This window comes from Micrasema longulum, unplaced genomic scaffold (genome assembly GCF_059751315.1).
Source record: "Micrasema longulum isolate JH-2025_06_02 unplaced genomic scaffold, ASM5975131v1 h1tg002724l, whole genome shotgun sequence".
NCBI lineage: Eukaryota > Metazoa > Arthropoda > Insecta > Trichoptera > Brachycentridae > Micrasema > Micrasema longulum.
The window spans coordinates 44,268-59,708 of NW_028279854.1; the positions used below are offsets into that span (position 1 = coordinate 44,268).

The 15,441-nt window shown below is 41.9% G+C and overlaps 1 protein-coding gene across 1 annotated transcript; it reads left to right on the forward strand.

Annotated features, from left to right (window-relative positions):
- Window positions 1-9,843: 9,843 nt before the first annotated feature.
- On the forward strand, window positions 9,844-15,399 carry LOC148271689 (uncharacterized; the record flags this gene model as incomplete). Its single annotated transcript, XM_088241050.1, has 2 exons — window positions 9,844-10,744; window positions 10,845-15,399. Coding segments are annotated over exons 1-2 (5,456 nt in total), but the record flags the coding sequence as incomplete, so codon positions are not given.
- Window positions 15,400-15,441: the final 42 nt, after the last annotated feature.

Here is a 15,441-nt window from a genome sequence, read left to right on the forward strand (position 1 = left end):
CATTGAACAAATAATTTAACTTTCTAACAAAATTTAAGACATAGGAAAAAATTCCATCAGGATGGCTCCAGTGAATATTTATCACAGTACCTAGAAAAACGGCATCCCAAAAAATGTATCAACTAATTAGTCTTATGAGCCAAATTTTCAAAACACTCCTTAAAATTATTCAAGCTTGAATAAGAGGCAAATGTGAACAGGATTTGGACAAAGCCCACTTTGAATTAAAAAAGGCTTTTGGTGCACGTGAAGCAGTACTTGGAATAAATTTTCTTCTACAAAAATGTCTAGGTCAGCGAAAAGACGTTTATGTTTGCTTTATTGACTACGAGAAGGCATTCGACTGAGTTAAGCACTCAGAATTACTGAAACTGTTACAGAAGTGCCAGTTAAATAACAAGGATGTTAGCTTCATGAAAAATCTTTACTGGCAGCAGACAGCTGCTGTAAGATAAGGTCACAATGTAACAAAAATGATTGGAATTAAGCGTGGAGTGAGACAAGGCTGCATATTATCTCTTTTACTTTTTAAGGGAATAAAAATTAACGGCAAAATTATCAATAACATCGAATATGCTGACAATACCGATATCCTGGCTGACAACGCATGTGTTCTTCAGGAACTCCTTAGTACAGTTGACGAAGTTGGCAGAGTAATGGGCTTGAACATCAATGTGGCTAAAACAAAAATGACGATGTTTAGTCAAAACCCTCACAATAGTGTTGTATTGCGACTGAATTGTCAAACAATCGAGAAAGTGACTAATTTAAATACCTCGGCAATCAAATCACTTCCTATCTAGACATTCTTTGAGAAACCATAAACATATTTTAGAAAAAACAATCTATGATGTCACACATCATCCGAAAACGTCAAACTTCATGACACTATGAATTGTTTGTGTGTTTGTTTTTGAAAATATTCAAATGACTAGACTTCGATCCTCTATATCTCCCTTATTTCTTAACAAATTAAAGTAAGAATAGTACCAGTTGTGTTGTGATTTTTATATTAAGAGCTAAGAGAGCTCTGCTTCTTAAATTATAAGAAAGGATAGATTTTTACAATTTTGAATGCGGCACTGAAGAAATTTAGTTACCATATGTGGTATTTATCAGAAAAGTTGTTTGTTTTATAACTCTTCAATGATGAAATAGACGTTCAAATCAAAATCAAAATAGTTTTTAAAAAAACGGGTTGATAAATATAACATTAAAAAATATTTTGACAGGGTGTTCCTTGTGTGTACGCGTTGACAGTTATTGAATTTCCTAAGAAACCAAAGAGATTGCCAACTTTGTAGAACATTGTCTTTGTTGCATTAATCCAGGATAGAATAATGAATGTAATACTGAGAAAGACAGCACTTTCCGTAACGATTTATTTATTTATTTTATTTATTTATTTATTTAATTTTACAATACGCCCAAGGGGCATTTACAAAAAATATACAGTTAAGTACAAACATAGTGCGTAAAAATTTAAAAGATAAACAATGCTTTTTTGTATACATTTAGAAACAATAAGAAGCATACTGCCATGCAAAATAAAAAGTGAAACTTTACATAGTAAAAAAGAAAAAAAATATTTTAGATGGATATAATAAAAGTAATTGAAATAAAAACCAAATTGTAAATAACTTCTAAAGAATTCAAACAAAAAATATATACATTTTCATATACTTATAAGTATAAAAAAAATGGTATCAACAAATTTTTGTTAAAAACAAAATATGAAAATTAGTTAACAGTAAGAATATATGTGAAAATAATATAATATACGGTACACAAAAATATTTGATAAATTAATATCAGAAAGAGATAAGATAATAATAATACACATCAAAAACAGAGAAAGAATTGTATGAAAAAGAAAGTTTTATCACGACATTAACAATTTGTTTCAAACAGTGCATTTAAGAACGTTTTAAAATTGATAATTGTCGTATTAAAAATGTCTATTTCACAAGTAAATTTGTTGGCTAAGGAATGTAAACGCGGAATCGGAGAGTGTCGTGCATAGTTAGTACCCACGTATGTACTCGTAGTTGCAAACAACTCCGTACTTCGGCCCATTTCACATGTGCAGCGCGTATCCATGCGACATCGCATAGTCAGTAGAATTGTATTTGTGTGTGTGAGAAGGGGATGGGGACTGCGGAACTATTTCATTCCTAAAGTATCGATTCGAATATTCGAATATCGATTCGAAGTTACGGGATCATGTATATATATAAATATACATACAAATTTCATTTGTATGTGTATATATATATAAATATACATACAAATTTCATTTGTATTTCCAAATTACATACCTAACTTCTTTAAAATTTCATAACCTTGATTCATTGAACACGGAAAAGATATCTTCAATCAGATCCTGCTTTACAAAACTGTAAATAATAAATTTGATTCCCCAGAACTAATTAATCTACTTGCATACCATGTCCCCTCTAGACGCACTAGACTGATATTTTCTATCTTCCTAACATTAATTCTGAAGATGTTTTTAAATTAACTTAAACTTACTGTCTTTTTTTTAAAGTTGCTTTTCATCGGTTTTTTGAATCCCTTGAAATATGTAGGTACGTAAATATATTTTACCTTTAAAAAAAATGGTTTGTGCACTTGATCATGTTTTTTTATTCTTTTTATTTTAACTCTTACTTTTTAATTACTTTAAGTAAGTTTTTTTATTAATGTTAATATTATTTCCATTTATGTAAATACTAACTAGAAACTTTTAACATAACTTTTTTACTTCGATTTTAATTATTTAATTACTTTCATTTATGTTTTTTTCCCTTACAATATTGTACTTAAAAATTCAAATAGTTAATTGATAAACTTAGCATGTAATATAATATGTAAACTTCACCGGTCCATTAGAGTTAACTCTAAATTTATGTACTATAAAACCACATTATTAACACATTATAGAATTTATACAATGGTTTCAATATGTCGGTACAAATATATACATTTATATATAATGTGTACAATTACATTATGAGGATAACTTTTACTGTACAATAATAATATTTATGCTAAGTACCTACTTGTTACAATGTATCAGTATTATTGTACATGTTAGGGAGGGGGACTAAATATATTGTGTGAGGGTGTGTATTTACTAAATATATTGTGTATTCATGTATGGGTGTGCATATATGTGACAATGTGTAGTGAATATAAGTTGTAGACAATACGAATACCCCAGCTAAAATGCTATAAATACGTCTTAAAAAAATATTTAAAAAATGTCTTTATAATTGTCATGGTATTGTTTATAAAACTGGTTCATAATATTTCCAGTTTTCTGCGAAATTCATACATTTTTTCATAAAATACTGCTGCGATAATATTTTATATGGCAGCGCGCTCCTCCCGCTGCCACGTTTTGGATACCACTGATTGAAATTACGCCACTAGCTAGCGGGGCGGTACGGCGGGCGGTCGGGAGAGGGATGAGCGAGTTCGTAAACCATATACAGCGTGTTTGTTAATTTATTTGAATTAATTTTAAAAACTAATAATATTTTACAAAATAATATAGAAAAAAAATCACACAGCTCAATCTTAATGTGTTTAAAATTGTTGGTATGTTTCCCAAATAAAATACAATAAAGTATAACACGGCACGAATTCCTTTTATCGGTTACATAGGTAGATATATTATACAATTTTACAGAATACGACGACTAAAAATAATACAAAATAGTAATTTATATTACTCCACAGTAACTCCATGGCAAAAAAACTTTGAAAAATCACTAAATCGATTTTTAAAAAATTAAGTACAATAAAAAAAAACTCGAGACCTTAAAAAATCTAAAATACGAAATTAAAAAACTTGAAAATCAAATAATCAAGAAATAAAAACTCAAAAATCGAACAACGCCGTGTAAAAATTTATATAATATGCAAAATTAAAATAAAAAAAGTTAATTTGGACGTAGGACTAATTATGTTATGGGAACGTGTTGTTGAAGTAGAAGGTAGAATATTGCTCCATTGGTAACCCGATTTAGAAGCGAAGACGTTTTCTCCGTCATTTTGGCTGTTTTCTTCTAAATTAACACTATCCTGGTCGAAATAATCAGATTCATCGTAATCTTCGATTACAAAGTCATCTGTTTCAGAAACATCATCTGAAGATTCTTACTCTAAATCACTGTCATCACTGGAAGACACTTCAATATCCGTATCGTTTAGAAGCTGCTCAATGACATCATCCGTCAATTTTTTTCTACTCATTTTGAGATTGGTGAAGTAAAAAAAGGTTTTATAAATTTTAAAAAATTCACTTATTATTCAAAAAACACCTTTGTATGCAAAATCCAATGCGCAATATCCAGAAAGCTAAATATAAAAATTATGTTTATTTGAAATTATTAGTCATAATAATACTTTTTTCTAAACACCCTTAGCATGCAAAATCTTACTCGCGTAAACTGGATTGACCGAAGTATCAAAGATCACTAAACTGTGGAGCAAATAGCAAATGAATTGTGATGCATGCTGTTTGCGCGGGGGGAAACAAAGACAAATGTGAATTATTATTAAAAGAGTTCCGCGGAAAAATATTTTAATATCTTCGATACATTTGTAACATAATGGAGTAGAGTTATGCATAAAATGAAATCAATATGATGATTAACAAAAAAGGTATTGAACAAATATGCTACCTGGGGGACCCCAGATACCCCCCTTAGGCACGGGAGGGCTAAGGGCATTATGTCCACCGATCCTGTTAAGTTTCAAAATATGATAACTTTTTTTGTCAAAAAAATTAAAAAAGTACACACCGAATGACCTTGAACGTCCCATACTTATAATAAATCTTGAAAACCACCCGATGGATCTAAACCTGGTTTTCACTGTCATGTAACGTGTCCTAAAACAAAGCTACTTGTATTTGTTGCATCTTCGAAAAATAAAAATTAGTACGTCATATTCATTTCTTATCGAAAATTACCGTAAAATACCGCGGAGATTTTACCGCCGTGCATCTCGAATTTATTGCGATACAAGTAAATATCGTTTTTGCTACCATTTATGCTTGCAATATACACATGTATGTTCATAAGGATGAATGACAATATCCGACTAAGACCCTCCATATAATCTTTCAAACTCACAGTGAAAGGGGCAGTGAACGTAATAAAGTTAAATTGAATTGAAATAATATACGAAATTAGAAATTTCAAAAGATCTACTCATTTATTGACCAAAATATTGTTTTTTTAAAGGAATTACGCTTTCGGGAATTTTCCCGCGGTACATCATTACTTGCACCTCCAGTACCTTATGCACCATTGGGTGCGAATAAGAGTTTGATGGTGATGAACATAATGTCATTGTATTATTTTAGATGTTTGCAAATCTAATATTGTGGATCATCGTAATATATAATTTTTATTTGAGAATAAAAAATACTGTTTTGTAATCCACTGTATTTGCTTACACAACCGAATATATAATATATGTATTATGTATGTTTACTTGTTAAATAACCCTAAAGAGGGAAACATTTTGTAGCCGAAACTAGACAGTCAAATTGTACAAAAAAAAAATCTTTTTTTTTTTGTATAATTTGATTGTTTTGGTAATTTTGTTGATAGTTAATTTTCTGCTTACTAAAGTTGAAGGTGTAAACAAGGACTTATACACTCGCATACGTTAATGTTTATTGTATGCAATTATTACTTTATTATGTCTATATAATGATTTAAATCATATATACATTCAAATTAACAATGCACTGGCCTATGCACCATTAGGTTCTGATAGGGGTTTGGTGATAATGGATTTAGTGATTTTTCAAAGTTTTTTTGCCATGGAGTTACTGTGGAGTAATAGAAATTACTATTTTGTATTATTTTTAGTCGTCGTATTCTGTAAAATTGTATAATATATCTACCTATGTAACCGATAAAAGGAATTCGTGCCGTGTTATACTTTATTGTATTTTATTTGGGAAACATACCAACAATTTTAAACACATTAAGATTGAGCTGTGTGATTTTTTTTCTATATTATTTTGTAAAATATTATTAGTTTTTAAAATTAATTCAAATAAATTAACAAACACGCTGTATATTGTTTACGAACTCGCTCATCCCTCTCCCGACCGCCCGCCGTACCGCCCCGCTAGCTAGTGGCGTAATTTCAATCAGTGGTATCCAAAACGTGGCAGCGGGAGGAGCGCGCTGCCATATAAAATATTATCGCAGCAGTATTTTATGAAAAAATGTATGAATTTCGCAGAAAACTGGAAATATTATGAACCAGTTTTATAAACAATACCATGACAATTATAAAGACATTGCTCTTAATTACGTCCCTATAGATTTAATATAAAAAATATGAAAGCCTAAGAAAATAAAATTTATTAAAAATGTTCATAGATTTTTTTTCTTTGGACCAATTCTTTTCAAGATACACGTTTGAACATCAAATAGAGTTGATCGAAATAGCGAAAAAGCGGTATTTGCACTAACTTTTTACTAATTGTTTGATAGTCAACCTATCAAAAGTCATCATCATCATCATCATTCTATGTCCGCTACCTAGTTGGAGCATATGGTGTTCACAAAGATTCTCCAAAAGCAAAAGAAAGAGCAAAAGTCGTACGGGTTTTGGGTATGTCATAATTCATGCTTTGGGAAAACCTCGTACGGACATTTTGCTGAGACCTCTCCTCATTGTTCGACCAAAAGCGTGTAAGTGCTTCTTTTAGGTACAGTTGTCTCATATCCAGCACCTTCATGTATTGGAACAGCTGTTTGACGGGTATGTTGGAGGGTGCCGGAATATTATTCTCAATAATAATTTAATGATGTAATCGTATGTGTGTATATGAGTACTTACATATTTATTTATATTTTTGTTTTTTATTACTTTGTTGAAATTTTTACATATTTTTGAATTTGGATTTTAGGCCAGAGCATTCTTAACAATTTTAAATCGATTGATAAGGTGGTTGATAGCTTTCCTCATAAAGGTTTGAAAAAAACAATTATTTTTTGAAAATCATTGTTCAATAAGTCAACTTATATTCACTACACATTGTCACATATATGCACACCCATACATGAATACACAATATATTTAGTAAATACACACCCTCACACAATATATTTAGTCCCCCTCCCTAACATGTACAATAATACTGATACATTGTAACAAGTAGGTACTTAGCATAAATATTATTATTGTACAGTAAAAGTTATCCTCATAATGTAATTGTACACATTATATATAAATGTATATATTTGTACCGACATATTGAAACCATTGTATAAATTCTATAATGTGTTAATAATGTGGTTTTATAGTACATAAATTTAGAGTTAACTCTAATGGACCGGTGAAGTTTACATATTATATTACATGCTAAGTTTATCAATTAACTATTTGAATTTTTTAAGTACAATATTGTAAGGGAAAAAAAACATAAATGAAAGTAATTAAATAATTAAAATCGAAGTAAAAAAGTTATGTTAAAAGTTTCTAGTTAGTATTTACATAAATGGAAATAATATTAACATTAATAAAAAAACTTACTTAAAGTAATTAAAAAGTAAGAGTTAAAATAAAAAAGAATAAAAAACATGATCAAGTGCACAAACCATTTTTTTAAAGGTAAAATATATTTACGTACCTACATATTTCAAGGGATTCAAAAAACCGATGAAAAGCAACTTAAAAAAAAAAGACAGTAAGTTTAAGTTTATTTAAAAAACATCTTCAGAATTAATGTTAGGAAGATAGAAAATATCAGTCTAGTGCGTCTAGAGGGGACATGGTATGCAAGTAGATTAATTAGTTCTGGGGAATCAAATTTATTATTTACAGTTTTGTAAAGCAGGATCTGATTGAAGATATCTTTTCTGTGTGTCAATGAATCAAGGTTATGAAATTTTAAAGAAGTTAGGTATATAATTTGGAAAATACAAATGAAATTTGTATGTTTATTTATATATATATATACATACAATGAAATTTGTATGTATATTTATATATATACATGATCCCGTAACTTCGAATCGATATTCGAATATTCGAATCGATACTTTAGGAATGAAATAGTTCCGCAGTCCCCATCCCCTTCTCACACACACAAATACAATTCTACTGACTATGCGATGTCGCATGGATACGCGCTGCACATGTGAAATGGGCCAAACTGTGGAGCAAATAGCAAATGAATTGTGATGCATGCTGTTTGCGCGGTGGGGAAACAAAGACAAATGTGAATTATTATTAAATGAGTTCCGCGGAAAATATTTTAATATCTTCGATACATTTGTAACATAATGGAGTAGAGTTATACATAAAATGAAATCAATATGATGATTAACAAAAAAGGTATTGAACAAATTTTTTATTTTTATTTTTTTATTTTTATTTATTTGGATAACCAACAGCTATAATGATATCATATTTATATAACAAAACAAATAACAAATAAGCCAATTACAGGTTTTCACAAGTAGCATCACAGTAAGTTAAAAAAGATTCTCGAACATAAAATGAATAGTAATTAAATGTAAATTTAAAAGAAAAGAAAAAAATACTACGAGTTATTTTGAAAGCAAACGCCGCACGTTATTAAGATTATTTTCAAATAAATCTATGTTAAATGATTTATTTAGTACATTAAAATTATTAAAAGTTCGCCATAAATATGAATTTTGCCTATAATTAGATGAAACAAGAGGTATGTGAAGAAGAGGGTTATTTCTTAAAACTTTGGAAGGAACATTGATAGAAAGTTTGCAAAGTAGTTCAGGACAGTCAATTGAACCAGAGGCAATTTTAAGTTAATAAATTATATCCGCTATTTCACGACGTTTTTGCAGAGGCAGTAGGTGATGTTTTTTACATATATGAATATACTGGTCAGATTTAAACTCAAGTTTCAACCGGAAACACATGAACTTTACGAATTTTTTTTGAATATTTTCAATGCGTGATATCTGCACATTGTACATAGGTGTTCCGGACGCGCATGAACGCCCCATAGGAACGGCCACGTTGGCCGCATTATTTGTATAAATTAAAATAAAATAAAAATAAAATGTTGCTATCAATAAATATAGGGCCCGGCATAGCTGTAAGTCGAGTGCTGAACCCTTAATAAAGACGCAGTTGTCACTTGCGGGTTCGGCCTCGACCTATGCCGGGAAAATATATAGAAATTTATATACTGTCGATATTTGTTTTACTATGTATTATTGTAATATTTACATGCTTGTTTGGTTACACGTGCTTCGCTCGTCGTGGCTAGTAGCGAAATGGCCCGCGCGCGCATAACGCGCCCGTATTTACGCCGCTCGTGGCTACTGCAGGGCCGGCAGTGGTGGGGATAGCCACCCGCGCCGCCTCGAGCCAATCTGCGCGGCGCTACGGGGCAACTCGTCTAGCGCGGCGAGCGACGCTTTATAAGCCGTGTAACTTGAAAGAATAAATCAGTTCTCTGCTGTCCTCCGACACGAGTGTTTTATTTCTGTGCTGTGCTCCCGAGTCCGCCGCCGCCTCCCGCTCGGTCTTCGCTCCTTGCTGTGGCCGCCGCCTTGATCGCTCCGACTGCGCTCGCCTCTTTTTACCACTTGGACCGGGTGGAAAGTCCTTTTCAGGACTACTGAGGTTGACCTAGCTTTCGGTGCTTTCATCGCCGCGTGCCGGGTTCCCAGGCCTCCCGTTTACGCCGGGTGGGCCGATTGCGAGGAACCAGGAAGACGAAGCCGCGCCGACCCCCCACGATATTGAGGGCTGTCGGATACATTTTGGTCCTTCGAGAGTCCGGATCGTCTCCTGCCGCCTCCAGTCACCATGCCGGTCGACCGATCTCCAGTCTCGACTCGCTCGACAGCGCGTCGGATCGCCGGTACGGAGCCTGAAGATCAACAGCGGGACAAGGACGGAGATTCCACTTCGTCGGCAGGTACCGTGACCTGTGGTACCCTGCAGCGACAGATGGAAGAAAACACCACAGCACAGCAGAGGCAGTACGACGAGCTGAGGGACATGCTCGCTGCCGTGACGACTGCCAATGCCTCTTCAGGAGAAGGGGCCTCGGACAGCACTCCCAACACCGAACCGCGGGCGGAGGCCTCCGCCGCGGCAAACCCCAGGAAGGACGACATCGAGCCGCTGGCGAGTGAACTCGCCGCGGCGCGCCGTGTGCTGATGGATCGCGACGTCTGCGAACCAGCGCATGTACGAGACGGCCATGAGCGGCCGATCGATGCCGCACCACTGAGGGATGACGTCACCGAGCCGCGGGCGAGTGCGCTCGCCGCGGCACGCCACGTACGCGAAGGCCGCGAGGAGCCTTACCGCTACACGTCGCTGAGGGATGACATCACCGAGCCGCGGGCGAGTGCGCTCGCCGCGGCACGCCACGTACGGGAAGGCCGCGAGGAGCCTTACCGCTACACGTCGCTGAGGGATGACATCACCGAGCCGCGGGCGAGTGCGCTCGCCGCGGCACGCCACGTACAGGAAGGCCGCGAGGAGCCTTACCGCTACACGTCGCTGAGGGATGACATCACCGAGCCGCGGGCGAGTGCGCTCGCCGCGGCACGCCACGTACGGGAAGGCCGCGAGAAGCCTTACCGCTACACGTCGCCGAGGGATGACGTCACCGAGCCGCCGGCGAATGGATTCGCCGCGGCACACCGTGGGCTGATGGATCGCGACAGTCGCGAGCCAGCGCACGTACGAGACGGCCGTGAGCGGCCGATCGATGTCGCACCACTGAGGGATGGCGCCACCGAACCGCGGGCGAGTTATCTCACCGCGGCACGCTACGAACGCGAGGCCGCGAGCAGCCCTACCACTACGCTCCATTGAGGACGGATTCGAGCCGCGCACGAATGAACTCGCCGCGGCGCGCTATACGCTGAGAGATCGCGACGGTCGCGAGCCGGCGTATAGGCGAGACGGCTGTGAACGGCCGATCGACACCGCGCCTCTGAGGGACGACTACCTTGAACCGCGGGCGGGTCACCCCACCGCGGCGCACCACGCGCTGAGAGATCGCGACGTCTGCGAACCAGCGCTGAGACGGGATGGCCGGGAGCAGCCAAACCACTACGCGTCGAGAACACCGGGGGGCTTATACCAAGACCCGGTGCAAGAATGGGTCGTCCGAGGGCGGCCTACAGCCTCGCAGCTACCGCGTGCCGGCGAGGTGCACGCCTATTCATCGCCGTACACTGTGAGGGATCATGCCCCGCGCTGTGCGGGCTCACCGCCGGACCTGCCGGCATTCAGCGGTCAGCCACTGGAGTGGCAGACGTTCAAGGCCTCCTTCGATCAGTCAACGGAGCGGTGGGGCCTTGGTGACGCTGACAACATTGGGAGGCTGCGCCGCGCCTTGGAAGGACGCGCGCGCCACATTGTAACGGGTTTACTACTACACCCTCGGAACGTGCCGGACATCCTCCGCCTGTTGGAGGCCAACTTCGGAAGCCCGGAATTCCTCATAAGCGGGGCCTTACATCAGGCCTACAAACTGCCCCGCCTCCAGAACGACGCCTCGGTGGAAGCAGTAATGGACTTCGCGATCGCCATCCGAAACGTCATCACCACCGTCGAAGGGATCGACCCCTACTACCTCGCCGACCCGAAGCTGCTATCAGAACTCGTCGCCAAGCTGCCGATGCCCCTGAAGTGGCTCTGGTTCAGCCACCGGATGAGCAGGCCTAGGAAGGCCAGCATTTACGACTTCGCGAACTGGATGGGAGAGCTCACAAGTGTAGTGCCGTCATCAGGTGGGCTGGACATGCCCGCGCATGGTCAGAACGCGCGAGCGGATAAGCGCGATAGGCGCGCCGAGAACGCCCGGAAGGACAAGCGTACACCGCAACGTCATGTATTGGTGACACAAGAACCTCAGTGCGTGTATTGTGACTCGAACCGCCATAGCTTGGTGCAGTGTCGCGAGTTCGCGAAAAGGACATATACAGAAAAGTGGGCAATCGTGAGAGACAAAGCAGTGTGCTTTCAATGCCTCGAGTCGGGCCATCGTTCGCCCGATTGTGTTGCCGCGAAATGCAACGAGTGCCGACGGAGCCATCACCGGCTGTTACATAAAAACCGAAGCGGGCCAGCAGCGCCCGCGGACAATGAGCAAGTGTTGCTCACCAAAAGAGCCGAAGTGCCAATTACATTCAAGGTAGTGCCGGTTACCTTAAAAGGCCCACGGGGCACAATAAACATTCACGCATTGATGGATGAAGGATCATCCGTCACTTTGGTGGAAGAGGACATCGCCCGGGCGATCGGTGTAACGGGACCAAAGGAAGAGTTGGTTATCTCGGGCGCGAGTGGTGCAATGGACACTCTGTGTTCACAACGTATAAGTGTCACCATTGTGTCGGGCAGCTGTGAATTCAAAATAAACGCGCAAACCATCAAGTCAATGGATCTACCACACCGGAACCGGAGTAGTGCGCAAGCTGCAAGGGAAGCCACCGTCAAGCCGAGAATGCTCATCGGTCTTGACAACGCCACACTCATCGTGTCCACCGGCCCGCCTGTGATAAGGGAGGATGGATTGATGACAGTGAACACCGCCCTAGGCCCAGTGACGTACGGAGGGACCGTACACCCGAATTTCCACGCCGAACACAGTCCAAACGACAATAAGCTAGAAGAACTAGTGAAACAAAGCTTTGCAGTAGACTCATTGGGAGTCTCTATAGGAGAGAGACGCCGCGTCGTGGACGTGCGCGCGGAGGAGATAATGAGCAGTTCCACCAGACAGCTCCCATCCGGCCGATGGGAGACTGGCCTGCTATGGGCAAAGGACGGCGACACTCTGCCCTGCAATCGCCTAGCGGCCTTAACCCGTTTGCGCTCCTTAGAAAGGAAGTTGCGCAAGGACTCCGGGCTGGCCAACGCCTATCGGGCCAAGATAACCGACTACGTAAACAAGGGTTACGCGATTCAACTCAAACCTGAAGAGATTGACGCGTATCATCCACGCAAATGGTACTTGCCGCATTTTGCGGTAACAAACCCGAATAAAGTGGGCAAAATTCGGGTAGTGTTCGACGCAGCCGCGCAATTTCAAAGAACGTCTCTGAATGAGCATCTTCTCACCGGCCCAGACCTGCTCTCATCCCTGCTGGGTAACCTGATCAGATTTAGAGAGGGCCGAGTCGCCATAGCCGCAGACATCAGGGAGATGTTCCTGCGCATCAGGATCCGGGAGGCCGATTGCCACTCCCAACGGTTCCTGTGGAGACTAGAAGAGGATGAGGACCCATCGACGTTCATGCTCACCTCGATGATGTTTGGGGCCAAGTGCTCCCCGAGCAGTGCCCAGTTTGTGAGGAATCAAGTGGCACAAGCCCACGCCGCGGAATATCCAGAAGCCGCCGAAGCCATAGAAAAACGCATGTATATGGATGATTACTTGGATGCCGTGGATAGCGAAGAAGCCGCCGCACGGCTGGTACAGGACGTAACCCTCGTACTCAGCCGTGGGGGATTCCAGCTCACAGGGTGGGCCTCAAACCGGGCGGCCGTCCTGGACAACGTGAAGCACGAAGACCGCGCCAACACCGCCATCACGATCGGCGACGAGATCACAACGGAGCGTATCCTGGGAATTGTCTGGGACCCTCGGAGTGACAACTTCGTGTTCAACCACGAAGAAGGAATACCTGCAATACCACGGAGGCCCACGAAGCGCGAGATGCTGAGTGCGGCCATGAGCATCTTCGACCCGGTGGGCTTCATAGCCTGCCTTACGATCCGGGCGAAGATACTGCTACAAGCCGTATGGCGATCCAATACGGGATGGGATCAACCCCTGACGCCCGACCACGTGGAGAAATGGCAAGAATGGCTACAGCTCCTGAGCGAGAACGGTTGTGCGATCCCGCGCTGCTCATTGCGCTCTAAAACGGACCCCATAACCCTACACGTATTTTGCGACGCATCGGAACAAGCCTGCTGCACCGTCGCGTATTTTACGAACAACGAGTCAGCGAAATTCGTAATGGCAAAATGCAAAGTGGCTCCGCTGAGACCACTCTCTGTGCCGCGGCTAGAGTTACAAGCCGCGCTGCTAGCGGCCCGTATGGCCGCCACCCTGAAGAAAGAAAGCCGGGCCAACATTACGCGCACCGTGTACTGGACGGACTCCAGCACAGTCCTATGTTGGATCCGGACTGACCCCCTGAAGTACTCCACCTTTGTGGCCAACCGCCTCGGAGAAATCGACGAACTGACGAACCTGACGGAGTGGAGATGGGTCCCAACGAAAGACAACCCCGCTGACCTGGGGACCCGAGACAAGGACCCTCCCGACCTAGGGCCCGGTGGATTGTGGTTCAACGGCCCACGATTCCTACGCAGCCCGGAGGCCCAATGGCCTAAGGAGAAAGCCCTTATCAAGCCGTCCGGGGACCAGTTAGAGGCAAAACCGACGCGCCACTTCGTCGGTCATGCGAATAGGGAAGAGGCCCTTCCCCGGCCGGAGCGTTTTTCCTCCTGGATAAAACTCATCCGGACCACAGCATGGATGCAGCGATTCATCGCACGATGCCGCCGCACGGTCCCCGCAGCACAACCGGGCGGGGACCGCGAGTTGCGCGCCACCGAGACATTAGCAGCCGAAGTAAGCTGGATCAGACGATCACAAGAAACCGCCTTTCGAGAGGAGCTCGAGATGCTTAAAACAAAGAAACCCATCCCACCGGGAAGTCGCCTGCACGCGACTTGCCCTTTCCTAGACGGCGAAGGCATAATCCGAATGGGAACCCGACTGCAGGCCGCAGAGGGCGTCGCGACAGGAAGCGTCGCGCCGCCCGTTTTAGATGGCGATTGCCAATATGTGCGCCTCCTCATCTCGCACTACCACACGACGGGTGGACACCCGGGCGTGGAGAGAACCCTAGCGGATATCAGAGCTCGGTTCTTCATATTGAAGCTCAGAAATAGGACGAAGAAGATAGCGCGTGAATGCCCCGCGTGCCAAGCGGCACGCAGTAAACCACGCGCGCCACTCATGGGTCAACTGCCTGAAGCCAGGCTAGCGTACCGCATGCCTCCGTTCACTCACTGTGGCCTAGACTTCTTTGGGCCTATGACAGTGACCATAGGCCGCCGGCGAGAGAAGAGATACGGCGCCCTATTCACGTGCCTAACGACGCGAGCAATACACATCGAGCTCGCTTCATCCCTAGAGAGTGATGCGGCTATCATGGCAATCAGAAGGATGGCCGCCCGAAGAGGCTGTCCCAAGGTGATGTACTCGGATAACGCCACTAACTTCCACGGGGCCGACAGGGAGCTCCGTGAAGCCGTGGCCGAACTTCTGACGAACCCCAAGCTGCTCACTGAAATAACGAATCGCCAAATGGAATGGAGGTTCATACCTGCTTCATCACCCCACATGGGGGGAGCCTGGGA